This window comes from Hemicordylus capensis, chromosome 3 (genome assembly GCF_027244095.1).
Source record: "Hemicordylus capensis ecotype Gifberg chromosome 3, rHemCap1.1.pri, whole genome shotgun sequence".
NCBI lineage: Eukaryota > Metazoa > Chordata > Lepidosauria > Squamata > Cordylidae > Hemicordylus > Hemicordylus capensis.
In genome coordinates this window covers 86,882,934-86,910,810 of record NC_069659.1, presented here as the reverse complement: position 1 = coordinate 86,910,810, position 27,877 = coordinate 86,882,934, and the positions used below count along the sequence as shown (strand labels likewise).

The 27,877-nt window shown below is 43.7% G+C and overlaps 1 protein-coding gene and 1 long non-coding RNA gene across 4 annotated transcripts in view; one reads left to right on the top strand and one right to left on the bottom strand.

Annotated features, from left to right (window-relative positions):
- The first annotated feature begins 55 nt into the window (after positions 1-55).
- The window catches only part of TIAM1 (TIAM Rac1 associated GEF 1), a 158,787-nt gene continuing 130,965 nt past the window's right edge, over positions 56-27,877 (top strand). For 2 of the 3 annotated variants that reach the window (XM_053308447.1, XM_053308445.1), the window contains exons 1-2: positions 56-193; positions 14,277-15,256. In XM_053308447.1, the coding sequence (XP_053164422.1) occupies positions 14,288-15,256 (969 nt within the window). In that variant the 5' untranslated portion in view covers positions 56-193; positions 14,277-14,287. Of the gene's footprint in view, positions 194-3,447; positions 3,609-14,276; positions 15,257-27,877 lie in introns of all 3 variants that reach the window. The other variant, XM_053308446.1, reaches the window with a different exon arrangement.
- Positions 182-27,877, bottom strand: LOC128350326 (uncharacterized). Its single transcript, XR_008319260.1, has 3 exons — positions 27,647-27,877; positions 7,264-7,348; positions 182-379 (listed from the first exon to the last, which is right to left on the bottom strand). It is a non-coding gene; the product is annotated as an uncharacterized LOC128350326 (long non-coding RNA).

Sequence of the window (27,877 nt, the reverse complement as noted above, 5' to 3'; positions counted from 1 at the left end):
CTTTCCCTCACCAGGCTTTTGGCATATATTCACAGGCTCCAACAAGATGGTAATGGAGTCTTTGAGTGGCAGGTGGTGACAGATACTGCAGTTCCAATAACTGTTCATTTTGATCGCATTTGCAATTCTGTACTTCTAAATTCCACACTTCTCTCAGAGAAGGTAGTGCTGAATACCAGTCCTGTTTTGTAAGGTATGTATCTTCTGTGCATTTTGTGTGGAAGTTTGCTGCCTGGTGTGCAACTTCTTGGAGGAGAAAGTAGCTTGTGGTTTGTCGTTATACCTGCTGAGCAATACTGAAAAATTATAATTTCCATCTAGTGGCTACTGATGATGTCCTTTCTCCTATCTTTTTCTTTTCTTCCTGCTTTTGAATTGTCTGTAGGACATGTTCAGAATACATTTTACACATTGTGTTTAAAGTGGAGTATAAAACTAAGTATAGCTGTAGACTTAAATTTAAGACTTTGAAATTTCACTATAATATTTTACTGTGAAATGTTAAGGAATAAATATAATTTTTAAACTTTAATTTAAAAACAACAACCCAGAAAATGTTTAAAAGCATATGTATAGGAACATAGGAAGTTGCCTTATATCGAATCAGGTAATTGGTCCATCTAGGTCAATACTGGCTACACTGAATGGCTGCGAGTCTCCAAGGTTTCAAGTAGTAGTCTCTTCCAGCTTTACCTAGAGATGCCAGGGAGTGAATCTGGGACCTTCTGCATACAAACATGCATATAAACATAGCTTTTCTACTGAGCTATGACTCAGTGGCAAATTTCTTACAGTGCTCACATGTAGTCACACATGCAAATGCAAACCAAGACAGACCCTGCATAGCAAAAGGGGCAATTAATTCTTACTCAAAGACTGACTCTCCTCCTCAAGCATCAAGTTACAGTTTCCCTATTCCTGAAAGTCAAACTATAGGAGAATCTTGTATTAGGGGTGTGCATGGTCCGGTGCCCCCCCCCGGTCCGGCATGGGGGGGACTGTTACTTTAAGTGGGGGGTGGTAGTACCTAACCCCCCCCGCTGCTCTTCCCCCTCCAGCGTTGGTCTTTTGAAAAATCTTCTTGGGGCGGCAGAGTTCCTCCCTGCCGCCGCTGCCCCCGTCGTTGTTTGTAAAGGCTTAAAAGAGACGAGCGCTAGCGGGTGGGGGAAAGTTCATTTCTTCAAGAAATTAGCCACAAAATGGCTCCTCCTGTCTCCTCCAGAAAAATGGTGGCCGGAAATGATCTCCACGGCTCTTTAGGAAACCACTTCCAGCCCTTTATAAACCGTGGATACGTGGGTTTAACCCATTAGTATCCACAGATACTGGAAATGGGGGGTCTATTTGACACCCCACGGATACACCGAACCGCAAATAGCAGTTCCGCAAATACAAGATAGGAGTGTGCACGGTTCGGTCCGGGCACAATTGAAAAGACCGCTGGAGCAGTCCGGAGGTCCGGCGGTCCGGAAGGCAGGGACTGTTACTTTAAGCGGGGGGGGGGTGTGGTAGTACTCCCCCCCCGCCGCTCTTCCCCCTCCAGCGCTGGTCTTTTGAAAAATCTTCTTGGGGCGGCAGAGTTCCTCCCTGCCGCCCCTGCCCCTGCCGTTGTTTGTAAAGGCTTAAAAGAGACGAGCGCTAGCGGCACGCATGCATCCTCTTCGGCACGCGTGCTCGTCTCTGACGCTGCCGCGCGCGCAGGGAGGAACTCTGCCGCCCCAAGAAGATTTTTCAAAAGACCAGCTCTGGAGGGGGAAGAGTGGCGGTGGGGGGGGGGAAGTACTACCACCCCCCCCCCCCACTTAAAGTAACAGTCCCCGCCCATCCGGACCTCCGGACCGCTCCGGTGGTCTTTTCTATTGTGCCCGGACCAAACCGTGCACACTCCTATCTTGTATTTGCGGAACTGCTATTTGCGGTTTGGTGTACCCACGGGGTGTCTAATTGACCCCCCATTTCCAGTATCTGTGGATACTAATGGGTTAAACCCATGTATCCACGGTTTATAAAGGGCTGGAAGTGGTTTCCTAAAGAGCCGTGGAGGTCATTTCCAGCCACCATTTTTCTGGAGGAGACAGGAGGAGCCATTTTGTGGCTAATTTCTTGAAGAAATGAACTTCCCCCCACCCTGATTTTCAGTGGTTTGGGGGGGCATTTTGTCCTTTGGGGAACATTCCTGGGCACATGGGCAACTTGCGGAGCATTCCACAGTATGTTCTGGGTCATTTGGGGGCTTAAATCCGCCCCATCCTGGAAGCTAACCCCTCTTTCCCCATACCCCTAATGCCTCGTTATTCGTGGTTCCGTTACTTGCAGTAGTAGACGAGGAATGGAACCCCTGAGAGTAACAAGGATCTTCTGTTCAGATTATCATTACAGATCCACTTGTTTAACCTGGATGTACTCCAATCATGGGAGAAGGGAAGGGTGGGGCGGGGGGTGGGGCTTAATTTTTTTTGTAGCAAAGAGGATTCTAAAACTGGAATGTTAAACAGTGGTCCTCCAGCTTTTGTTGCTTCCTCTTACTCTCACTGGCACTTCTCTTTGTCAATGACCACTGTAACTGGGAATGATGGGAGTTGTAGGCCAACAGCAGCGGATGGGCTACAGTTTGACATTCCTTTGCTAAAGCTTCTACCACTTGTAGTTTGCTTCATATACTAGTGTTTCCCAACCAGGGTCCCTCCAGATGTTGCTGAACTACAGCTCCCAGTATCCCCAGCTAAAATGTATTGTGGTTGGGAATTCTGAGAGTTGTAGTTCAGCAACATCTGGAAGAACCCTGGTCAGGAACCATTGTCCTATACCCTTTCACCTCTCCCCGACCCCCCGCAATCTGGACTCTGATATTGGAAGCTGAGCCCAGCTTAGAGAAAAGCAACTGGGCGGAGACACTTTGGAGAGGTAAGTGCCTGGTACAGGAAGGGTTTGCTTTCTCTTACTCTCACTGGCGCATCTCTCTGTCAATGAGATCTCCACCTGCCTTTTTTAATGCAATTGGGACAGACCAGCATTTAAACAAATAGGTCTGCTGTTCCAAAATGTATTTTGAGCCTAGGAGAAAATATATCACAGTGGATGACTCCTTTTGTTTTTGGAAACAAAGGGCATGCTATTGGTTGGATCTTTCTCCCATTTTCACAGTCTAAAAGCTTAGTTCCAGCAGAAAATGCAGATCTGATAATAACAGCCTCCCACCAGAAGCTAATTTTAAATAGACAATCTGTTGTCTTACAAGGTACTTCATATTTAATGGTGAAGTTAATAAAGTTCATGAAATCTAAAACTTCAGCAACTAAATTAGCTTTAATTTTTCATAATTCTTGTGCATTCTGTTTAGTATAAGCTAAATGTAGTTTAAACTTGCATACTTAGTTTTAACTTATAAATAGTATAATAGTTCAAAATAATATGAATTTCATATAACTTTTGGTTTTGTATATTTAGTTTAATAGGGAAAGGCAAAGGCATTCTGGACTAGGAATGTGCAGAACCGGTTCGCTCTTGAATCGTTCCACTGTGAACTGAGGAGGTTCATGTAGTTCAATCATGAACTGGATTGCCTTTCAGGAAGGGGCTGGGTCTGAGATCGAGCTGAACTGAACTTGGTACGAAGTGAACCGATTCAGCGGTTTGAACGCCAGGCTTGATTGAGGGTGGCAAGGTGGGGGAGGCGAGAGGGGTAAGGATGGTGCCTTGGGGGACAGCAAGAGGCATTTTTCAAAGTAAATGAAAAGGTTCTTACTGTGTACTGAAGCTGCCTGGAGCAGTGGTGCGGTGCTCCCTCCAGCACCCTGCACACCGGAGTCATACTATGACTCCGGCACTCACCTGGCCCCTGTACTTACGCAAAGGCCACATAAGTGCTGGAGCTGGATTCTGAAGCTCATTGAAATCAGTGACATTAAGCATATTTAAATCTGTGCTTGACACATTCAGTTTTCAAAGTTACGAGTCTTATTCAGTAATAAAACATTTTGCTTCTCTTTAAGCAAATCTTGGTGTGCTCATAATTCATTTACATGGTTTAGTAGTGTGAAAATTCTGATAGTAGGAGAAGCACCAGTAATCTTGGACAGTGAGACAAAAGGGACCTATCATTGTGAACAAACATACAGTAGGAGCTGTTTGTTTAGTATTTGCAATTTTTATTATTATTCATTTATAGAATGTTCAAAGTACGTCACATATATTGAGGCTATTCCCACAATCAGCCGAAATCGGGCTAGGGGAGCCTAGCCTGATTTGGGCTGATTGTGGGCGCCACCTCCCAGTGGTTAACCTGCCTAAGTACCCCTCCCCTTAAACTGGGTTTGCAGAGCGAGTGCTCTGCAACCCCCCCTTTTTTAAAATCGTGAGTAGCCACGGTGTGGCTCCGCGCCATGGCTGCTCATGAGTAGACCTCTCGGAGGGGAAGTGAAAAGCTGCCTCCCTGCTCCGGGGGTCTCTCCAGCATGCCCTGCGCGCTCACGAGCATGCAGGGCATGCTGGAGCTTCTGGGGGCCGATCAGCCCTCGCTCCCCCCAGCACCCGCTGGCTCAGTTACAGAGCCAGCAGTCGTGTGGGCAGCCGGTTCAGCTGCCCAGAGCAGACTGTCTGCTCGTGTGTGGGGAGAGCGGGCTCCCCGCTCACCCTTATAAACCGGTTCTCACTGATTGTGAGACATGGCTCAACGTCTTGTAATCCTTTGAATAACTCTGTAGGATAAGCCAGTAAGTACTATTATTCTCGCATTGCAGATGGGCTGGGGGGCAGGGGCAGACAGAGACAGAGAGACACTTTCCAAGAATCATCTAATGAGCTGACATGACAGACTTGCGATTTGTATCAGTGGTGTCCCACCTTTTAGCCGTGATGCTACACCAGTTGCTTTTTGATTGCTATGTAGCTTACTGTATTGTAGCCAGAGGCGTAACTATAGGGGGGGCAGGGGGGGCACGTGCCCCGGGCGCCATCTTTTCTGGTCACATGGGGGGGCGCCGCCATGACCAAATTTTTTTAAAAAAAATTTAAAATTTTTTGTTAATACAAATGTTTCCTGCTCAGTGCAGCAGCGCTGCAGCCGTCAAGGGAGTGCGTCAGTGCCCCCTTCCCCACGAGCGGTCCCTTCTGCGCTGCCTGCGGCCCCCCCCCATTGCTTTGCTGGTGTCTGGCGGCCAGTCAGTGGCCTGGCTTGGCGGCGGCGGCGGGCGCTTGTGAGGAAAAACCTAAGTATAATGTAGTATGTTGGGGGGGGCGACGGGGGGGGCATGGTGGGGGGGGCACCATTTCAGTGCTTGCCCCGGGCACCGTTTTCCCTAGTTACGCCTCTGATTGTAGCCCAGCCCTATATTGCAGCTTTTCAAATGCTCAAAGAAAGTTTCCTTCCTTCCTTCCTTAATATTTTCTTTGTCATCGTAAGGGTGCGTAATGCCGTTACTATTTAAACAGCACTTGTGTCAAGTTAAAAACCCACATTTGCATCGACTTAAAAGTGTAAAGAATGGCCTGCTTACATCAAAGCACACCTTAACAGACACTTTTTGCTTGCTAAAACTTTTCCATTAAAATGGCTGTGGTTTGTATTCCCAAAGATGGTGATATTAAGAGAACCATTATTAGAGCTGCTGGATTTTGTGGTAGCAAATGCATTTCTCCTTGCAGAGAATCACTTTTCTTCCAGCTGTCCTTTTGTTGTTGTTGTTGCTTGCTATAGATTACTCTTAGGTTATTTTGGGGAGAAAAGCTTTTTAAATTTTGTATGATCATGTCCATTATTTATATTTTGTGCAGGGTTCACTGCATTTGCTGAACTGGCAAATTGCATCCAGTTGCTTTACTCAAAGGGCAAGTTGCTGCATGTCCAGGGAATGAGTTTCTGTATACCAAGTCTGTCTAAAATTAGCAGTTCCTCTGTCTTTGTGCTCATTCTTTTCCAACTAACATAAAATAGTGATCTCATACATGCTGGAGGATGATGCATTTAGAGCATGAGTCTTTCCAGTTCTACAGAACTGCAGGTGTATTGAGATTTGGCTGCTTTAATGGAAACCGTTTTATTTGGTAGTTCACAGAATTTATCAGAGTAAATTCCTCTGTGTCTTTCCTAAGTCAAGGCAAGAAAATTAAAACTAAGTGCAAAAGTTCCAGATCACTTGACACAAGTTGGTTACTGCTCTACATGTTTAACCACCCTATTGTCTTTGCATTGGGGTGGGTGATGAGTAATAATTGGAGGGCATTTCTCTGCTCCCGTGCTTTTGGAGGAATATCATTTTTAACAATTAAGAATGTAAAGTGCAGGGTCTGTAATCAAATTCATAAGCCCTTGTGGTTGAGCAGAAAACACAATAAGATGGGACATAAGAAGAGTATGTAAGTAGGATTTTAAATACTTGAAATGTTCTACTGACAATTGTAGATGAAGTTTGAATGCTTTAAGGTATTTCCCAACTTTTCTAAGGGTGGTGTGTTGATGGAGAAATTCTGGGAATTCTGAGTTCAATTCTGATGGCAGAGGCCATCACCATCCATCAGGTTCAAGCTTTTATTGATCACGACATGCTGGGTGTCTCTCTTTCAAGAAGTGAGCACACCCTCAGGCTTTTGGCTTGAACTATTAACATACAGGCTATAGATTGAGTACAGAGCCTATCAGAGGCTAAATTTTCATGGTATATACACCAATCATACTAGTACAAGTTAGCTATTGGTAGACAAGGTGAATCAATTACAAGGCAGAAACTTGCAATAATGCACAAATCAGCTTTAGCTGTGTTTATTCCTAGTCAGGCAGGGCAAGATATGGTCAACAGGTGTTTATCTCTAGTCAGGGGGGCAGAGTATTGCTTACAGGAAAAGGGGCCCTGTAACGGCAGGGTACAGAAACTTGTGACCTTTAGGGCTTATGTAGATAACACAACTAGGTGAAAGAGGTTAGTGGAATTTTCCTTTATCAGTGTACATTCTGTTCTCAAAAATGAACAAAAATAATTTGTTCCAAGACAGTCGAATTCCCTGGGATGCTAGTATATTGAACAATGATACGACTTTCTTGCCCCTCCCATTGTTTGTCTGCAATTTGCTCCTGCTACCACCTCATTTTCCAGTTGAGAAACTTGCAATAATACACCAATCTGCTTTAGCTGTGCTTATTCTTAGTCAGGCAGAGCAAGATATGGTCAATAGGTGCTTTGTGAGCCATCCGGAGCAGTAATGTACTGGAGGGGTGGGGTATAAATGTTTTAAATAAATAAACAAACAATATGCCTTACAGCCAATTACCTGAGATGGATGCAGTGTAACATTTTTCCATCCCTTACACCTAGTTGTACACTCCTTTCACAGCTGGAGAAAGAGGAAGTAGAAGCTGTGATGGAAAGAGGAAGGGATAAGAATAAGACACCAGCATTCACTGGTATGCTAGAAAGCTGTGTTAGTATAAAAAGAAAACTAACAACGTGTTAAAAGTACCGTGAGCTCCCCTTCTATATTACATCTGTCTTCAGACTTAATCTGTTTGTGCTAGTCAATGGGAAGATCAAGAGCTAAAGAGAAGAGCACTGAAGCCCTGCCTTCTGACCACTAAAAATCTTCCTTAGCAAATTATCTGGCCTGTCTGATTTCACTGGTATTACCCACATTTTCAAGCATAATAATCTGAGGACTATCAATTTGCTTTTTAAAATATAAAATCTGTGATTGATGAGTTCTGTGCCAAACGGAAGGTGAGTTCTGTGCCAAAGACTACATCCTGTGGCTTTTCTGTATTCCTACATTGTGGGATACACACTGCCCTGCCTTTTCTCTCTTTCTTTATGCAATCTGTCTGTATTCTACCTTTATAACCTTTTTGAGACTGATGAGCCCAATCCAGTCTCTCCTCTACACCCATCTTTGAGCATGTATAGCTTTTTGTACATGGAAGAGCTGCTACCAAGGAAGTCAGTGGAAAGGTGGTGATTGATAGGGAACTGTTTGCAAGAGGGAAGATGCAGTTTGGAACTGGGCATCTCTTGGGTTTGTAAATTAAGTTACTAGAAGAAAACATTTCAGCATCTGTACAGCCAGTGTTCTGCCTATAAGAGGTTTCCCCCCGACAAAATTAGGAAAGATCAGCAACTCAATATCCTTCTGATTTTTTTTTGCATTTCTTGAATCTTATATAAAATGTTTTTTTATTTAAAATGCTGCATGAAAGCACTGGACTTACTAGCATGATCTGTTGGGTATGACACAGGGCAAAGGAATATGTTTCAAACTGACCTCTCTTCACAAGTTTAAATAATAATAATAAAAAGAACTCTGTTCATAAGCTCCTTGGGAGCTGCAGTGTTAAACTGTGCCTAAACTGAGCACAGATTCTGTGCTCTTGCCCCCAGCTCAGGTTCTGTGTTTAGAAAAAAATATGTAATAATAAGTATATTTGATTCTGTGGATCATATACATCTTTCCCAGACTTGATAAAGCTTATTCAGAACAAAAAGTTTAGTAATCTTTTGTTCCTCAGTATATGCACATTATTTTTTTGATTTTTAGTTTTTAGTTTTTTAGTTTTATTTTGGATGATTGTACAGGCTATTGTGAGTATTTACACTGGTATATTCACAATGACTTCAGAGAGATGGAATAAGAGTGAATAATTTGCTGCACAGATCAAACCACTAGCACCACACTGCACCAGGGGCGTAGCAAGGTTGGAGTGGGCCCAGATACAAGATTTTAAAATGGGCTCCTTGCTAATACCCACAAACAAACACACTTCACAATATACAGTGCACTCACATTCACATCCCCATTATGAATATGGTGAGTATTTATATAGTTATATTTATAACTATATCATTATAAATATAATGATATAGTTATAAATATAACTATTTATATAGTTAATTGCCAGAACTATTATCTCAGGCATGGCCGGACTGGGGGCACTGAGAAGGTGGGGGACTGTATGTGGGGAGACAGCCAGGTTTCGAGCAGAATGGGTGGGTTTCACCATACTTCTTTGGTTTCATTTAATAATTAATTTTTTCTGCTAACTTTTGATATATGACCTCTGTTTTCTGTTACTTATAGGTTACTATAAATACTTCAAATGTAGGATCACTTGTAACTATTAAGAAAGCACAATTCTATACTAATAAAATAGTTTGGATATATGTGTCCTATGTAGCCCAGTTCCTGCAGGATAGTTAGAAATGGATGTGGATGGCATCTTAATTCACTCTATGAGTCACTCCATAATCCCCGGCCCTTCAGTCCTACAATAGCACTGTTTTTTGTTTGTTTTTTAGAAATTAAATTTTTATTGATTCACAATAGCACTGTTTTAAGTTCTTTCTCCCCACCAATTTCCGCAAGATGCCTGCCCTCCCACCAGTCTTTTCTCTCATTCTTACCATCAGTGAGCTGAAAGAGTTTTGTACTGGGTGGCGCTATCAAGGCAATGTGCACCCCTCTCTCTCTCTCTCTCTCTCTCTCTCTCTCTCTCACTCACACACACACACACACACACACGTAAATAGTACAGTGAGGGAAATAAGTATTTGATCCCCTGCTGATTTTGTCCGTTTGCCCTCTGACACAGAAATGACCAGGCTATAATTGGAATGGTAGGTTTATTGTAGCTGTGAGAGACAGAATAACAACAAACAAACCCTCAAAAGCCCAGTGCCCAAAAGTCAGCGATGGATTTGCATTGTAGTGAGGGAAATAAGTATTCGATCCCCTATCAACCAGCAAGATTTCAGGCTCCCAGGTGTCTTTTCACTATATGCAGGTAACGAGCTGAGATGAGGAACACCCTCTGTAAGGGAGTGCTCCTAATCCCAGCTTGTTACAGTACCTGTATAAAAGACACCTGTCCATAGAAGCAAGCAATCACTCAGCTTCCAAACTCACCACCATGCCCAAGACCAAAGAGCTGTCAAAGGATGTCAGGGACAAGGTTGTAGACCTGCACAAGGCTGGACTGGGCTACAAGACTATCGCCAAGCAGCTTGGTGAGAAGGTGACTACAGTTGGCACGATAACTCGCAAATGGAAGAAACACAAAATAACTGTCAATCTCCCTCGGTCTGGGGCTCCATGCAAGATCTCACCTCGTGGAGTTGCAATGATCATGAGAACGGTGACAAAGCAGCCCAGAATTACACGGGGGGAACTTGTCAATGATCTCAGGGCAGCTGGAACCATAGTCACCAAGAAAACAATTGGTAACACACTACGCCGTGAAGGACTGAAATCTTGCAGTGCCCGCAAGGTCCCCCTGCTCAAGGCAGCACATATACAGGCCCGTCTGCAGTTTGCCAATGCACATCTGAATGATCCAGAGGAGAACTGGGCGAAAGTGTTGTGGTCAGATGAGACCAAAATCGAGCTCTTTGGCATCAACTCAACTCGCCGTGTGTGGAGGAGGAGGAATGCTGCCTATGAGCCCAAGAACACCATCCCCACCGTCAAACATGGAGGTGGACACATTATGCTTTGGGGGTGTTTTTCTGCTAAGGGGACAGGACACCTTCACCGCATCGAAGGGACGATGGACGGGACCATGTACCGTCAGATCTTGGGTGAGCACCTCCTTCCCTCAGCCAGGGCATTGAGAATGGGTCGTGGATGGGTATTCCAGCATGACAATGACCCAAAACACACAGCCAAGGCAACAAAGGAGTGGCTCAAGAAGAAGCACATGAAGGTCCTGGAGTGGCCCAGCCAGTCTCCAGACCTTAATCCCATAGAAAATCTGTGGAGGGAGCTGAAGGTTCGGGTTGCCAAACATCAGCCTCGAAACCTTTCTGACTTGGAGAGGATCTGCAAAGAGGAGTGGGACAACATCCCTCCTGGGTTGTGTGCAAACCTGGTGGCCAACTACAAGTCGCGTCTGACCTCTGTGATTGCCAACAAGGGTTTTGCCACCAAGTACTAAGACATCTTTTGTGAAGGGATCGAATACTTATTTCCCTCACTACAATGCAAATCCATCGCTGACTTTTGGGCACTGGGCTTTTGAGGGTTTGTTTGTTGTTATTCTGTCTCTCACAGCTACAATAAACCTACCATTCCAATTATAGTCTGGTCATTTCTGTGTCAGAGGGCAAACGGACAAAATCAGCAGGGGATCAAATACTTATTTCCCTCACTGTACGTACGCAGAACACGCAGAGCGTGACACAAACTGTGGCACACAATTTTTTTGTGCAACAGAAAACACAATTTTTGTGCAGAGTGTGGCACACAATTTTTTAAAATCTCACTACTTTACAAGTAGTAAGGTCTCCAGGATACCTGAGAAGAGATAAGTATCAGCCTCTCAAGCTATATTATTTTAAGGCATATAGAAGAACAGGCTCATTTCACATGGGGTTATGAAATCTCATGATTCCTTTCTGTCCCTTACAGATACATTTATACACATGCTACATGGAAGATGCTGAAAGGCATAATCTCATACTGCACAGGAGATGGCAATGATAAATCCCTCCTGTATTCTATCTAAGACAACCACAGGGCTCTGTGGTTGCTAGGAGTCGACCCCGACTCGACAGCACACTTTACCTTTACATGTTCAGAACAGAGTGAGAGTATTTGTGTGTGAGATATATATATATATATATATATATATATATATATATATATATATATATATATACACACACACACACACACATAAACTGAGGTGTAACATATAAGTAAGGTTTGCACTTCACAGCAATTCACTGACCAGCATGAACAACCACCTCACAAAATTCTTCTTACTCCCCTCCATCTCCTCATTGAAACTTACACAAGATCACAAACAGCCTTTTGACTTTGTGCCAATTAGTCTCAAATAAGTACCATCGAGGATCTGTCTTCACAATTACTAATGCAAATTATATTTTCCACTTCACTTTAAGCGTGCGTTGAAAAAGTGAGGAGGGGACACACTCTTCTCTCATTCCTTAAACTGCAAGTACAAGGTAATGCGGTGGGGGTGGGTGAGGAGACGGTAAAAAGTTCGCATTAAGTCATCTTGAATATGTGATCCGAGCTGAAATTTGGATCCAGGAGAGTACGTGCCTGATTTCTGAAAGGCTCTCCTTTATTTTGGGGGGAGACATAGGTCTGCAGAATACCCAGGAGGGAAAGCTCAAATAGAAGGATGGTGACTAGTGATCAGCTCATTGACAGCCTCTTTAATGGAAAGGCATTTCAGAAGTAATCTCTTGGCCACAACATGCTTTTTCCCTCCCCTTTAGGTGGCTGGGAAGGGCAGGCTTCATTTAAGATGAGTTTCCCCAGTGGAGGTGCCACAGAATTTGGATAATTTATGTTCAAACTATTTTGGGGAGAAAGAAGATGGGAAACCCCCACAAACCATTAAAGACACCCCAAAACGCCTACATGCCCCGACCTGAGGCAAGGGAAGTAGTGGGGGCGGGGAGATGAGACAACAAGCTACTGACACCCTTCTCCCCCTTCCCTCCTCTCCCCTTATTAGCTGCATACAGGAAAGGCAACCAGGATAGGTGGGAGGTTTCCCCAGCTCCTTCTCTGTCATTCTCCCAGCGCAAAGAGATTTCACTGCTTGGGAAGGGGTGTGTGTGTGAAAAATGGGAAGGTGCGGCAGGAAAAAGAAAGGGGGACAGTGCAGTGACTGTGGGGCTGCAGGATACTCACCCTCTCATTCTCTTTTATTTGGAAATATGTATCCAGCACATACACGCATCAGCGTTCAGCCCCCTGCCCTTCTGTGTCTGGTGGGCTGGTGTTGGACTTGGGAGTTAGAAAGCGCCTTTCGCGGGCAAGAGCTTGTGATAATTCTGAGTGGGGCAGGAGGAGGGAGCGGTTGGAAGTGGAGTGGGGGAGCTAAGAAAACACAGACCTTCCCTGCTCAAAGCTCACAATAGATACACAGAGAGGCATGCACGTGTATGTGTCCAAGGTGGGGCTTCTCCTTCGACTCCAGCACTTTATTCCAGATCTGGGGGGTGGTGAGGATGGGAAGAGGAAGTTTATGCAGCCAACTGACTGGTGTAGCATCATTTTCTCATACTAACAGCCCCTGCCCTACACCAGAATTATTGCTGCTACTCAAACCGGCTTCTCACAGCCAATCAGGAGGTGGGGCTCTCTGGACAGGGAGAGGGAGAAGTGGGGAGCTGAGCAGCTGCGGGGGGTGGGGGGGGGGAGAGCCCAGCAAGCATGGCAGCCAGACACCCACCACCACTCCTACTAGTTTATAAGCCCATTGCCGGTGCTCAGGTTTTCAGCAAGATTTCACATAATTGGCTATGAAGGATGGACTATCGCCTTCTGTGGAAAAGCCCTTTTACTTAGATAGATTAATACACTTTCTCTCCGAATTAAGCTCCCAGAAGTAGACCATCATGTAGTTGGAGGACTCAGCACCCTCCACCAATGCCGCCTCCTCTCTCTTCCCCCACCATCACCCACCACCAACTCCTCCTCCTGCTGGCCGCTCGCCCAAGCCTCCTCTGTCATTGTGATAGAGCCTGTCCAGGGTGACAACAAAAGAGTGAAGCACCCCGCCACCAACTCCCTTACTGAACATAGTATGTTCAGTAAGGGAGTTCAGAGGTGGTGGTGCTTCACTCTTTCATTGAGTAAAGCATCACCTCAGCTAGTGAACATGACCTAAACGGGAATAAACGGGAAAGCACTAAGAGTCAGAACTACCAATTAGAGTGGTGGGAAGGTGGGCTAAAAGGCGAGAAGATCGCACTGATTAGCCAAAGAGGCAGTCACTTATCTCGCTCAAAAGTGGTAACAGAGCCAGCCCGTCAAGAACTTGGTCAGAAAGACCAAGAGGTGGGCAGAGGCATGGCTTGTTCACCATGGCCATACATACCTCTTTTTTTGCAAGTTAAATACATAGTAGCTCTATATATGTGGAGCCAGCGTGGTGTAGTGGTTAGAGTGCTGGACTAGGACCAGGGAGACCCGAGTTCAAATCCCCATTCAGCCATGAAAACTAGCTGGGTCACTCTAGGCCAGTCACTTCTCTCTCAGCCTAACCTACTTCACAGGGTTGTTGTGAAAGATAAACTCAAGTATGTAGTACATTGCTCTGGGCTTCTTGGAGGAGGAGCGGGATATAAATGTAATAATAATAATAATAATAATAATTAATATACATATGTGGAATCATGGGTTCACTTCACCTTCACAGTGTTGACTGTTAAAAGAAATCATAATTTGTTTTAAAAAGGAAAATAATCTCTTTTAAAATAATATAGTTCTGATTTTGTTGAATATTGCATTTGTGACATTGGCTTTTTCTGTTCTTGCAGACATTAAAACCATGGGAAATGCAGAGAGCCAAAATGTAGAACATCAGTTTTATGGAGAAAAGCATGCTAGCCTAGGACGAAAACATACATCACGCTCACTTCGCCTATCAAACAAAGCATCTCGACGAACCAGACACGCTTCCTCAGGAAAAATTATTCACAGGAACTCAGAAGTAAGCACACGCTCCAGCAGTACTCCCAGCATCCCTCAATCATTGGCAGATAATGGTCTGGAGCCTTTTACCCAAGAAGCTAACTTGGAGGATTTTGGAAGTCCGATATGGGTAGACAGAATGGACATGGGCTTAAGGCCAGTTTCTTATCATACTGATTCTTCCGTCACACCCAGTGTGGATAGCAGCACAGTTCTCATGGCAGCATCAATACAGAGTATGCCAAATTCAGAAGAAGGTAGAGTTTATGGGGATGAGTCAACATATTTGGCTGAAGGGGGTAGTCGGCAACATCCATACTCATCCAATGGCACCAATTTCTTGGAGCCTATGAGCTTCAAGAAAAAACGTTCAAAATCTGCAGATATCTGGAGGGAAGACAGCTTGGAATTTTCACTCTCTGATCTCAGTCAAGAACATTTAACAAGCAATGAAGAAATTCTAGGCTCCGCTGAGGAGAAGGATGGTGAGGAGACTCGAGGGAGGGAGGCTGGCAATAATCATCAGCAGCTGGTCTCCTGTCAACGTGCCAATTCCATGAGTGACTTGTATTCTCCCCCAAACTCTAATGCAACAATAAATGGTGGTCCACGAAACACGTTAGGAGGCTACTGTCGGAATTTCGTGTCTCGTATCCCAGATGTTGAGAGCCACAAAATGTCAGCAGCAGCACTGGAGAATGTTCCTTCTTACAATAATTACAACACGCTCCCCTGCAGGAAATCTCATTGCCTCTCCGAAGGAATCGCTCACCCGAAGATGAGCCATAGCAATAGTATGCATGGAAGACGAGCAAAAACAACTCAGGTAAAAGACCCATGTCTTATTTCAAAATTCAAAATCCCTTCAAAGTGTTCACCGATATGCTATACATTCACTGCTCTATATTTGATTAAGATTGTTTTGGTAGCTCCAGAGGGTAGATTCAGAGGTATTCCTTTCTCTGCCTGTCTATGCCCTTGTGGCGCAGGCCATGTGGAGCCAATCACATTCTATTTTGTATTGTGATTTTTATAGGGATGCTTGTCTTAGTTTGTTTTACTCTTTGTTGGCCAAATTTATAGGGCACCCCGCTGATTTTTATTTGAAGTTTTTACTATCCAGTCCAGATTAAGATGTTATCAATACAGTAGCTAGGTACTGTTATATGATCTGTACATTCCATTCAGATTCTTAGTAATATTTATGTTCCGATTAACCTGTTTTATATTTTTGCTTTGATTAATCTGCTCTGTATATTGTTTTCTATTATTATTATTATTAAATTTTTATTTATGTGTAGTTTTGCTTTGTATTCTGGTCAATGACTGTAATAAAGATTGGATTGGATTGGATTGGTAGCTCCAGCTAAACTCTGTTTACTATTAGTTCCTTACTGTCTAATAAAGAGGCAAACTGGGCCTGGGCAGAACCAAGACCTCACCTAGGAACTGTGGTGTTCGTAAGAAATTCATACCATGATCTAGGCCTGCTTCTGAACAGTACTTTAGGTTAGTTTCAGCCTAGTCCAGTCCTAGCCTTGGGGAACCAGGCTGGATTGTTTGAGGTGTGAAGAACTAAAGGACTTTCTTTATTAAACTCCTGGGTTTTTTAAATTTTACTTTACTGCCTCATCCTTGTGTAGCCCAACCCTTAGCCCTACAGGAGACAGGTTCTGTCCTCTTCTACATAATCTTTTCTGGGAAAAACTATACTCTGCCAATGGCAACATAACTGGCCTAAGACGTATACTTTAGTTGCTTGAGTAGATAGAACTAGTGCAGTTTTTAAGAGTGCATTTTCATGAGAGAAAAAGTTAACCTAGTATGGATGGTTAAAAAAATAGCATTGTATGTATGACCACTGGTTTTGTTGTCAGTGAAGATGAGCCATTGATCACATTAACCCTTATAAATTCAGATAATATATAGTCAGTGATGGAAGGAGAAAATAACTACTTGCTCCTGCCAAAAGAAAATCAAAGACAGGCTGTGGTGGACTTGGAGATGAGGCTGCTTCCAACAGCTCCTGTTGCCCTGCTTCTGTCCTGCATTGCTTCCTTCCTGCTCTGTTTTGTTCCAAGCTCCTGCTTTCATTTTTTTCAGTTTCTCCTGATCTACAGCTGTAGCTGTTATATGAGACCCCAGTCTTAGATTCCCAGTTTTAAAGACTTTCCCCCTGAGTTTGTGGCTGAGAGCATGGTGCTGTCCCTCTAGCCCAGATGGAATTTGATTATTCTTTTGATGGAACTGCCTTGGGGATGATTGGTCGACACCCCCAGTTCGGGCGAATATGGGAATTTAGCTCAAAAGGGGAGACAGTCCCAATCAGACTTAATTTGTGCAAGTGTATGAATTCAAGAAAATTGACTTGAGAGAAAGATTTTAATTAACAAAAAGGAATTTATTGAAAGAAAAATTATAAGAGCAATAAACTAAGTTACTAGGTGGTCCTAACGTAAAAGCAATACAACTGTGTTTAAAAACAGACTATAATAAGGCACATTTAGCTTAAAGTTCCAGATTGTGTGTAAGGACTTCTTCTTCAGAGTAAGAAATAGCACAGAGGAAAAGAGTATAAAGCCCAGACACAGCTAAGTGAGCCTGGTGGGATATAGTGCCCCCCCGCCCCAAGTTATTAGTTTGAAATCAGCTGACCCTTGAATTTAATAATTCACCTCCATGCTTTCCATCTATGTAAATGCCAACATCTCAGATGCATTTAAATTGTATTCTTCTGCTTGAAGCACAATATCCATTAAACCCAAATACAAACTGACTGCTCGAATAGTATATTTAAAGTTTATTACAACCAAGGAGGTTTTACAGCTAATGGCAGCTGTCAAACCGAGGAAAAGAGCTGGAGTTTTCTTTTGCTTTTAATGAAGGGAAGGAGAACCGTACCCTTTTCTTATTCCTGTTTACTTTATGATAAGGTTTTTAGAAACTTCATTAAAAGGCTTTAAAAATAATTTTTAAAGGAGGCCCCCCCCATTACTATTCAAATAGTATGTTTTGGGTTTAACATGCTGCAAAATAGAAATTACTTGACCCACTGAGTTAGTTTTCAGTATTCTTATTTCCTTTCTTATTTTGTTGCTACTGTAAATTTCAATGATTGGTTCCATCATTCACTATTTACCTGAGTGAATTGCTCTGCATGTGACACAGTTCTTTGCTGCAGTTAAGTATAATCACAGATATGGGATATGAGCCAAGGCAAAAATGAAACTAATGCCACATTCATGCAATATATACTCAACACCCAGCTGGTCCCATTGAAATATTTTTGCAATTAATACCATCTTTGCAGCATTCATCTTTGTGGAATCATGCAGCTATTGTTATAATACGGTAGTATGATGTCTCACAGTTTTCTGTATTTGCCCTCTGTAAACATCTGATGTGAAATGTAGCCAGCAGAATGAAATCGAATAATCCAAGAAAAAGCCTGAACAAATAGGTCAAAGCTAGCGCTAGACCGTGCGCTTCGTTGACTAGCCTGAGTTTATTATATGTTCCATTTTGGTACATATGTAGCAGAGAATGCATACTACATCTTGTGACCCAGAAAGATAAAAGCATTTCATAATGGTTTAGGACAGAGGAATGATAAACTCTCTTGCATCCTTATGCTGAGTTGTTTTTGGGGTTTTTTTTTGCAATGTACCCCTCTTAAGTGCAATTAGATCTGGCAGCGTGAGCCAGTCAGCAAGTGTAGGTGTTGGGATATGTTAACGTAATGCATCAGTGAGTGATGCCCACTGGATGGTGAGCGCAGAAGCCTAAATGAGCAACAATATTTGTTGGCACTAACTGTTGTAGGAGGTAACTGGAGGCGGGTTTCTGGATTAGCAGCCTGTGCTTGATCCATGAAGATGTGTTGCTTCTAAATATAAAAATGACATTCTAAGACAGATGCTGCTGTTTTCCAACAGCAGAAGCTCTATATTTTTAAAAAACCATTTCTTTATTTTGGGGGGCATGAATACAGCATCAGTAGAGAATCTCTTCACTGTTCTGACAGGACTGTTGAAGAGAACACAAGCTTAAAAAAAATAATTATCAGTTTTCCCCGAGCTAAATTTAACATTGCTTTCTCATTATTATTACAATGAAGTTTGTATCTTACTTCATTCTTCATTGAGGTAGTACATTTAGCAAACTTTCAGGCAATTTTGCTTCCCTAGGTTTACCATTAGCTACTGTATATCTATGGAATCATACTCATTTCATTAGGTCTCAGATTTGCTCTCTAACATGGTTTCAGGAAACCTTTATTCATTTGTTTGTCTCTCAGTTTTAGACTGTGACCCTTAGGAACCTTTGCAGCAGTAACTACTGCCAAAAAAATAAAAATATTTTTTTAAAAATAGAGCTACAAATCTGAATGTGGACTTTTTTCTCAGCTGCTCTAAACTAAAGGGAAATGTAATAAATAAAGAGAAGAACCAAAGCCAGTGGATCCAGAAGTTAACCCTCATTTAGAATATTGTGTCCAGTTCTGGCAACACATTTTAAGGACAGTCAATTGGAAAGGGTTCAAAGGAGGGCAACAAAGATGATAAGGGCCCTGGAAACCAAGTCCTATTTGGAACGGTTTATGTAGCTGGATATGTTTATCCTGGACAAGAGAAGACTAGGGTAGATATGATAGCTATCTTCAAATATCTGAAGGGCTCTCACATAGAAGTTTATCTTTTCTCTGTTGTTTGTGAGGAGAACCAGTGGTTTGAATGTACAAGGAAAACCGCTCCCCGCTGCCGCACTTCACGATAAAGCGGGGGAAGGCGGAGTTACACAACTCCTGGCCCCATCGGCAAGCAGGGAAGCGGCTGCACAAGGGGCCGGTTCCCTTCGCTCATTCTCAGTTGCCCTGGGCAAGGCACCCACCCGCCCATCCTGTTTCAGTGAGGGTTATCCAGTTGCCTTTTGAGGGCCAAGTAGGAATTTTTTGGGTCACACCCGATTGGCTTTGGGAGTGGGCTTTTTTCGCCTACTTATCACTAATTCTCCTGGTAGGGTTTCATTGTCTAAGATGTTTGGTCACTTTGCAGGTGAGTGTGGGTTGGGGTAGGTTGTCTCGTATTGGTGTTTGACTGGAGGACCAATTAAGATGAGTGGGAGGCCAACAAACAGCCCTTGAATGTTTTGTGGCCCTTGGGCTGGGATCTGCCCCTACCCCGGAGGCTGGCTTGGCCTACCACTCAGTGTTTTGTGGCCTGGGTAGGTTGGGGCAGTCTGGCCTCCCTTCAATGGGGATCAAACATCGCGGTTGTGATGATGTCCTGACCTGGAGCTGGGCTGAATCAACACCCAGTCCTTCACCCTGTTATGGGTAGTTCTCCTTATGAGGCTAACCCACAAGGGTGGTACTCTCATCCCATTTCGTATGTTCCTCATTGCCAGTTATTTGTAAAGTTAATTAATAAAGTGGCCCTAGTTCTTCCAAATTATACATGTCTTGTCGTTATTGGTGCCTGGGTGTGCAAATAGATTTAGGCTGGATGTTAGGAAGAATTTCCTAACTATAAGACTTGTTTGATGGTGGAACAGTTTGCCATGGATGTGGTATCAGATTCCTGCACTGAACAAAAGACATCCAAAATACCTTCCAGCTCTAAAACTTTGTAATTCCAAATCTTTCCTTCTAACTTGTAGGATTACTCAGTGATAAGGGAAAGATGTTCAGAGAACAAGTAGAAGCGCTCTTCCTCTCCAGGTGTTCCAGGTGGAAATAGGAAACAGGAGATGTTTAAGGGCCCAGACTGGCTTTTCCAGGTGTCCCAGGTATTAACATGGCTTCCTTCTGAAGCCCTCAATTAAAATTTAGTCCTTTCAGCCCTCAGTTGAAATTTAGCACCGAACCTGGTCTTCCATTATTCTAGCTGTAGTCATGACCTGATTGTACACACCTAGCCAAAGGGAATGTTCTCTTTGAAATTATGTTACGTAAAAATGATTAGTATCTTTTTTATTTTATTTTTAGCTTTCTGTGACTAACTAGTAGAACTTGTACACTTCTTAGCATCCCTTGTTTAAAACTGAAGCTTAATCGTAGAAGTTGCTTTAATTGGGAGCACTTTTTAGTTCTTTGGAATAATTAGTGTCAACACATGCAAGCAATTAATATCTAAATGTCGTTTTGGGGCACCCACACAGCAGCTTTATTTTTAATTTTAAGAGTTCAGTGTAGCTGAGCTAGGCCTCCTGTAGAGACACTGTTTGGGCTTTTGCAGCTGATGACATGTAGATGTAAGCACTAAAGAAGATCCACTTACTTCATCCAGCTTTGTACTCTTCCTTTCTTGTTTTTAAAGCACCCATCAATAGAGCAGATACCCTGACATTGAGCAGCCATCTGCTAGGCTCCTCTTCCTGTTCCTCCCCCTGGAAATAAAGCTGTGGCAGAGGCTTTACAAGCCAGTGAATGAGAGGATGTAATTTTTGTGAATGGTGATGATAGGAGAGAAAAAAATATTATTCTAGGAAGTGCTTTCCTTTCTGATCTCCTTCATGTTTGCTGTCTCTTTTTGTGTGGTACAGACAGAGGCGCTCTTATGGCTGGATTTCCGGGCTGAAGTCCAGGGCCTCCACAGCCCCTGGGGCCCCTCAAATCCTCTTTAGTCTGTCCTAGGTGGTGTAGTCGCCCAGCTGAGCATGATGATGCGTATTTTGCGGGGGGGGGGGGGGGGCTCCAAAGGCCTTTAGGTTAAGGCTCGAAAATTACTTAGGTGCACCTCTGGGTTCAGCTGTCCAATGGAGAGAGAAATGTAAGGAATCGCTGCAGTATAGAATTCAATTCCCTTTCACCAAGGATTGCAGGGGAGCAAAGGAGGACAGATCCCCTTGTCTTTGGTTCTCCATTGTTACTTGCTCAGAAATGTGGTAGTAACCATCCCTTGTGACTATATGGGGCTTGTGAATTTCATCCCCTATAATGGGGACTGAACTTGGGGACCATAGTTCTGGGAGGGTCTCTCACAGAAAATTGTCAGCACCCCATATCAACAACTCTCAGGATTTGCGGGGCTGGGGCTAAATGGGGAAACTATGGGCCACTTTGAACAATACATCCAAGCTGATTCTGCCTAGATACGATAAAGAACTTGAATAAGCATATCCATCCCCATCCCACCCCCCAGCATGCTGTTCCCTTTTTGGTGGTGTTTGAACCACTTCCTCACATGTGGTCTTGTGTAGGGGAGGGTAGTCTGGACAAACCACTCCCCATTTAATTAGGAGTGGGACATGCTTGTTCACATCCTTAGTATTGTTTGGGTGGAGCCAGTTTGGATATATCATCCGAATCAACCCCCATGGCACTTAATGGGATAGAAAACCAATATAGTTTTTAAAAAATATCCAACTGGCTTTATATCCGACTGCTTATATACCAGTCGTGATATATAAATCAAATAAATAAAACTAGCTGGGCCGGGTGCAGAACATTTGCACCTCTCGTTTGCCCAGCCTGCCGCCTGTGCTGCTGTTTTCCTCCCTATCTGCCCGTCCGCTGCTGTTTTCCCCCCCTCCTCTGCCATTTTGTTTCCCACCTTGCCTGCCTGTCCGGCGCTGCCGCTTTCCTCTCCCCCTGCTGGTAGCTCGCTTGCGAACTCTCGCAAGAGCTGCCATGCATGGGATCAGTGACGGGTACGCCTTAGAGAAATATATGTAGGGAGAGATAGATAAATAATTTTGTGATACAGATGTGCTTTCAGAGTTTGGGCCCTATGTAATATATCATGAAACTTGGTGGTATGAGACTCATGACTGAATGCAACTCATAATACCTGAAGGACATAGCTTGTTCAAAGGGGGGGGGGGACAGAAAAGAAAGAGAGTGGGAATTGCATTGTTTTTTTAAAAAACATATATACCTGTACAGAAATCTATAAATCTGAGCATGGAAGCCCAGTTGAAAATGGGAAAAATTTCCTAACTGCAAGAGCTGCGCAACAGTGGAGCAGACTGCCTTATGCAGTGGTGGGCTTTCTTTTGCTAGATGTTTTCAAACAGAGGCTGGACAGCTTTCTGTCAAGGATGCTGTAGCAGTTTCCTGCACTGAGCAGGGGTTGCACTAGAACAGTGTTTCTCAACCTTTTTGGAGTCAAGGACCACTAAATTCCTCGTGCAGAGTTTTAAGGACCGCTACATTCTTCATGCGCAGTTTCCCAGACCAGGAGTTAGTAAAGGGTTTTCAAGTTTAAGTCTGTCTGTCTATCTGTCTATCTATCTGTCTGTCTGTCTGTCTGTCTGTCTATCTATCTATCTATCTAATAGAATCTATTGAGCATATTCTCTTATCCTGTAAATTACATAGGCAACCAAGGGAGCACTTAATTTTACCTCTGGTCTGTAAACAGACAGATCGATCTGCTGAACAACTTGTTAAATACTTACTTTCTGATGAAAATGTTTTAAATTTTAACTCCGTAGCCAAATTTTGTTATATTGCTTTTAAGATGTATAATGAGAACCTATAGAGTTTTCTATAAATTGTTCTGCTGTTTGCATGCATGGATTGTTTGGTCTAGGACCGTAAATAAAACTTGACTTGACTATCTATCTATCTATCTATCTATCTATCTATCTGACTTCTATACTGCCCCAAACTTGTATCTCTGGGCAGTTTACAGTTAAAATAATATAAGCATTAAAATCATTAAATTTGGAATCTTTTGCAAACATGGAATATTAGGGGTTCTCAACCTTGGGTCCCCAGATGTTGGTGGACTTAAACTCCCATAACCCCCAACCACAATGGCATTTGGCCATTATGGCTGGGGATTATGGGAGTTGAAGTCCACCAACATCTGGGGACCCAAGGTTGAGAACCCCTGAATCTAAAAGCCTGGGTGAACAAATATGTCTTCAGTATGTGCGGGGGGTGGGGTGCTTGTGATTACTCAATGGAGAGGGGATGTCGGGTCAAGCAAAGCAAAAAGAAGGTGAGGAGAGAAGAGCTGGGCAAGTTGTCAGTACCAAAGTCTACAGTTTAACCCTCTCTTGATGGAGGTGGAGTTTTAGCCGGAGTTGTGTAGTCGCAGGGCTGGATCCAGACCACGTTAGTCAGGACCACCCACTGAAATTAATTTAGTCATCTCTCATTTGTGTCAATGCTGCTTGGTCATGATCACCTGGCTTGATCTGGATCCTGCTCTTAATTGTGCACTTTGTGAGGCAGACCTAATGAAACTCGTGCAGCTCCTCCAAAACTCCTTAAAAACAGTTATGTGGCAGGCGCTGGGAATGGGGTTTTTTTAATGGTGAAAGAAAACGTGAAGAAGAGTGGTGGGGACCTGGTGTTAAAGGGAAGAGGGCAATTCTGAGATGGCGGGGGCGCGGGGCGTTGTAGTGGTGGATGGCTCGTCTTCCTCACTGGGGAGACGAGGCACTGTTCAGGGTAGGCGAGGCAATGGTGCACTGGACCGTGCTTGGAAGGTCACCTGGGTCCAAGAGCTGCCGCCGCTGTGCTTGTGCACCAGAGTGTAGCAGGTGTTCCCCCATTCTTTCTCACAGCGCACGCTTCTGTGCCCCCTCCCAACTCCCCTGCATGTGCCAATCACACCAGCCTGCCTTTGGGGCCACACAGCTCACGTGGCCCCACATGCTGCCTGTGCGTTGCTGCGAGGCAAGCCAAGGCAGCCCTCCTTTCTCCCTCCACTGCTTAGCCCTCACTGCAGCGTGATCCCGGCCAGAGGTTGTCCCCCCGCCCGGCGAGGTCATAAAATGGACTGCCGTCTTCCACCGGTGGTGCAGACCAGGGGATTATAGGGGGCCAAGGGACCACAATGCCCCACCAATGCAAGAGGGAAATGGCGTTCCCTCTGAAGGTGCCTTGGCCGCAAAAGGCAGCTGGTTTTAAATTGGTTGGGATCGGACACAAACCGCACTGGGCATCAAATCCCCAGGATAACTTCATTCCAGTGCCATTCATCCAATGACCCTTTTGCATGAATGCACAAAATGGTCTCTTGCCTCTCCCCCGCACCATGCCGCCTCCCTCCGCCACTTAGCCCTCCTTGGTACGTGTGCTTGCTCCCTTCCCCGAGTAAGGTCCACTTGCACTCCCTTTCTGTAAAGCCCGAGCCAAGGCGGCACTGCTCCTTCCCTCCACCGCTTAGCCCTCACCACAGCATGATCCCAGCCAGAGGTTCCACCCCCTGGCGAGGTCACAAAGGGGACTGCTGTCTTCCACCAGTGGTGCAGACCAGGTGGTTACAGGGGGCCAAGGACCACAACACCCCACTGATGCAAGAGGGAATCAGGGTTTCCTCTCAAGGCGCCTCGGCCCCAACAGGCAGCTGGGTTTCAATCAATCCACCTTTGGCTGCAAATAATGAGCATGCAAGAACCATCAGCCCTTCAAATGGAGCCCACTGCCATACCTTTTCCTCGATGCCCCCACGCAGCATACAGTTTGAAGTTGTAAAGGTAAAGATAGCTGTAGGAAGAACTCAGCAGCACGTGGAGGCAAGGAAGAAGCAGGGTTCCGTGCCTCCATGATACTCCTCCTCTCCCGCTTCCGTGCCATATGCAAAATTGAGGAAGTGAGGGCCTTGATTGCAGTTGTTTGCGAGGGGGAAGGTTGACTCCCAGTCAGGGACTGGCACTCAATCCTTCGGGGACTGGCAGTGGTCCAGGGACTGGTGGTTGAGAAACTGTGCACTAGAAGACCACTAGTGCTGCTCCTGTTAATTGCGAATTTTTAAAAAGTGATGGGCTGCTACAGCTGTGCACCCACAAAGGATTTAGTTAGTGTTTTGACTCCTTCAGACCTTTTTATTTTATTTTATGTTTGTACAGTCTTCCATTGCCAACTGCAACTTTTCCATTCTGGGAAAACCTCACGGTTGATGAATTCGCGGTAGACGAGCCATTGAAATCAATGGCAAACAGGAGGTTAGGGAAATGACGGCCGTTAAAGGACCACAAAATACAGTAAAAAGTGGAAAATATTTCTCTCAAACCACCAGGAATGAGTAAGAAGAGTGAAGGGGACCCCTGAAAATGACAAACACCCCCAACATTTTTTTTTTTTAAAAATCTTGCCAAACCGCAGACATTCAGGTTGCGATTGGGAAACCCGTGGCTGGCGAGGGATTACTGTAATAAATTAGTTGATTTTCCACTGGAATTACCATTTTGCAATCAATAGCAGTTTTGTATTGTAAACTTATGTTAATTCCTCTTGAAATAAGGGGGTAGGTGAGAGCTGTTACTCGTTACTTTGATTACAAAATAAATGGCCACATTTCAAAATAAAAGTATAAATAATTTCATATCACTGGAAGTAGGTGCAAATAGTCAGACAACGTTGGGTCAACCTGAAAACGCTTCACAAGAATTACATACCAGTTAGGTTTTCAAATGAGGTATTTGCAGTCTTTGTTTTTCAGATCATCCTCTAGCTGTGACCAGCCAGATGGAAATCAGATGTGTTTTTCAGAAGGTGACCGACCATCAGTGTTGAGAAATCTGCCACTAAGTTGGTAGACTGAACTACACTTCATTAAAAATAATGAAGGGTGGAGAGACAAAGCCTGAAATGGCTATTGAAATGCTTATGACCCCTCTTGATTATAGAAAAACTCTGAACTGAAGAGGATTTGGGGAGCTTTGTGCACCTCTAGTGACTTGCCTCCATAAGAGGTTTTGTAGTCTAATCCGCCTGGGTTTGCAACAATGGTAATTAATTTGTATTTAATGGTATTAATCAGAGCTAAAACACTAAGATTAAAATTCTAGGGCAGAAAGCAACATTGGGATTTAGGATGAGATGTTCAGCGTACTTATTGGAAGTAAGCGCCATTGAAACTGAAGAGATTTACTTCCCAGTAAAGGTTGTTGGGATTCGTCTGAAACATGCAATCCAAAAAATACCTATCCAGAATTATACAATATGGTACTCTGGCTGAATTTGCTTCCCAAGTAAACATCCCGAGGATCAGATGGTGGAGGACAATTGTAATGTACTGCCTTTAGGTCTTGCAATTAGGAGATCATCAGAACAGTAACTGCTGGGCAAAATTAATTGAGAACATGTCTTCTTTAATTGAGAACATGGAAGTGAATAGGAATTGTGCAAGAACACAACTCAGCTAAGCTGTATGTTTCATGCAACCGCACCTTTTATAGCTAAAGTGATTGAGGGTTGTACTTTTATTTTGAAATATATATCCAGACCGATTTTGGATGAAGCCTGTGAGTCGATCAGCATAGGATAATTTCTCACATTATACTTTGTCGAAGCTGGCTGGAATGCCCTGGAATATTTGCTTCAGAGAATCAGGTTGAACTTTTGTTTGGGTGATCTGAGTTAAGATCCATAATAGACACATCATGGACTCACACAGTTGTTATCTGTGTCTTGGCTGTACAGCCCTTGGTCTGGCCTTCCAGGGTTTTTAATTAGTTTTAATTATTTTAATGCTGTAACCTGCTTTTCAGGGTTTTTTAATTGTTCTGATTGTTTAATTGTTTTTTATGATGTTTTAATTGTTAATGGATGTTTTATATTGTTTATATTTCTGTTTTAACTGTTATTGATTTTAATGGTTTTGTTTTTAATTGTAAACTGCCTTGAGCCATTTTGGAAGGGCGGTATACAAATTGAAATAATAATAATAATAACAACAGGCCCAAGCTCTTAGGTGTTCCAAGATGAATTTTAAAAATGAATGTTTGTCTACTTTATGTATAAAAGTGTTGAATAAATTGCCAGTTGTGCTTTACTTCTAATAACATGTTTACTTAATCCTTTTAATACTTACTACTACCACCACTACTACAACAAATATTTATATACCACTCTTCAACAAAATTCTCAAAGCGGTTTACATAGAAAAATAAATAATAAATAATATGGTCCCCTGTCCCCAAAGGGCTCACCGTCTTAAAAGAAACATAAGATAGACACCAGCAACAGTCACTGGAGGGATGCTGTGTTGGGGTTGGATAGGGCCAGTTGCTTTCCCCCTGCTAAATATAAGATAATCACCACTTTTAAAAGATGTCTCTTTGCACAGTTAGCAGGGGTTTTATAATCTTAACCCTGCTTAAAATATAGGTCTCAACATGTTAAAGATCTTTAAGTTAAATTAAAATTACAGTAGTGGTGTTATTCCTCACCTTTTGACTCAGTTGAGTCCCCAAGGTAGCCTACAACTGAATTAAAACATCATAGTACATCATAATATAACTAGCAAGCTCTCACCAATACAATTCACTGAAGCTGTTCTCACACGCAGGCAAAACTGGCCTCAGGAAGCCCAGCCCGGTTTCTCCTGCATGTGAAAATTGTCAGAAGCCACTTGGCTCCCAGTGGTGGTGCAGCAGCAAAATCACTTAGGGAGCCCGCCTTCAAAATGAGGTTAAGGGAATAATCACTCCCTTGACCTTGTTTCTTCAGTCGTCTGCCAGCCCCGGCTGCTTGCAGCCCGGACAC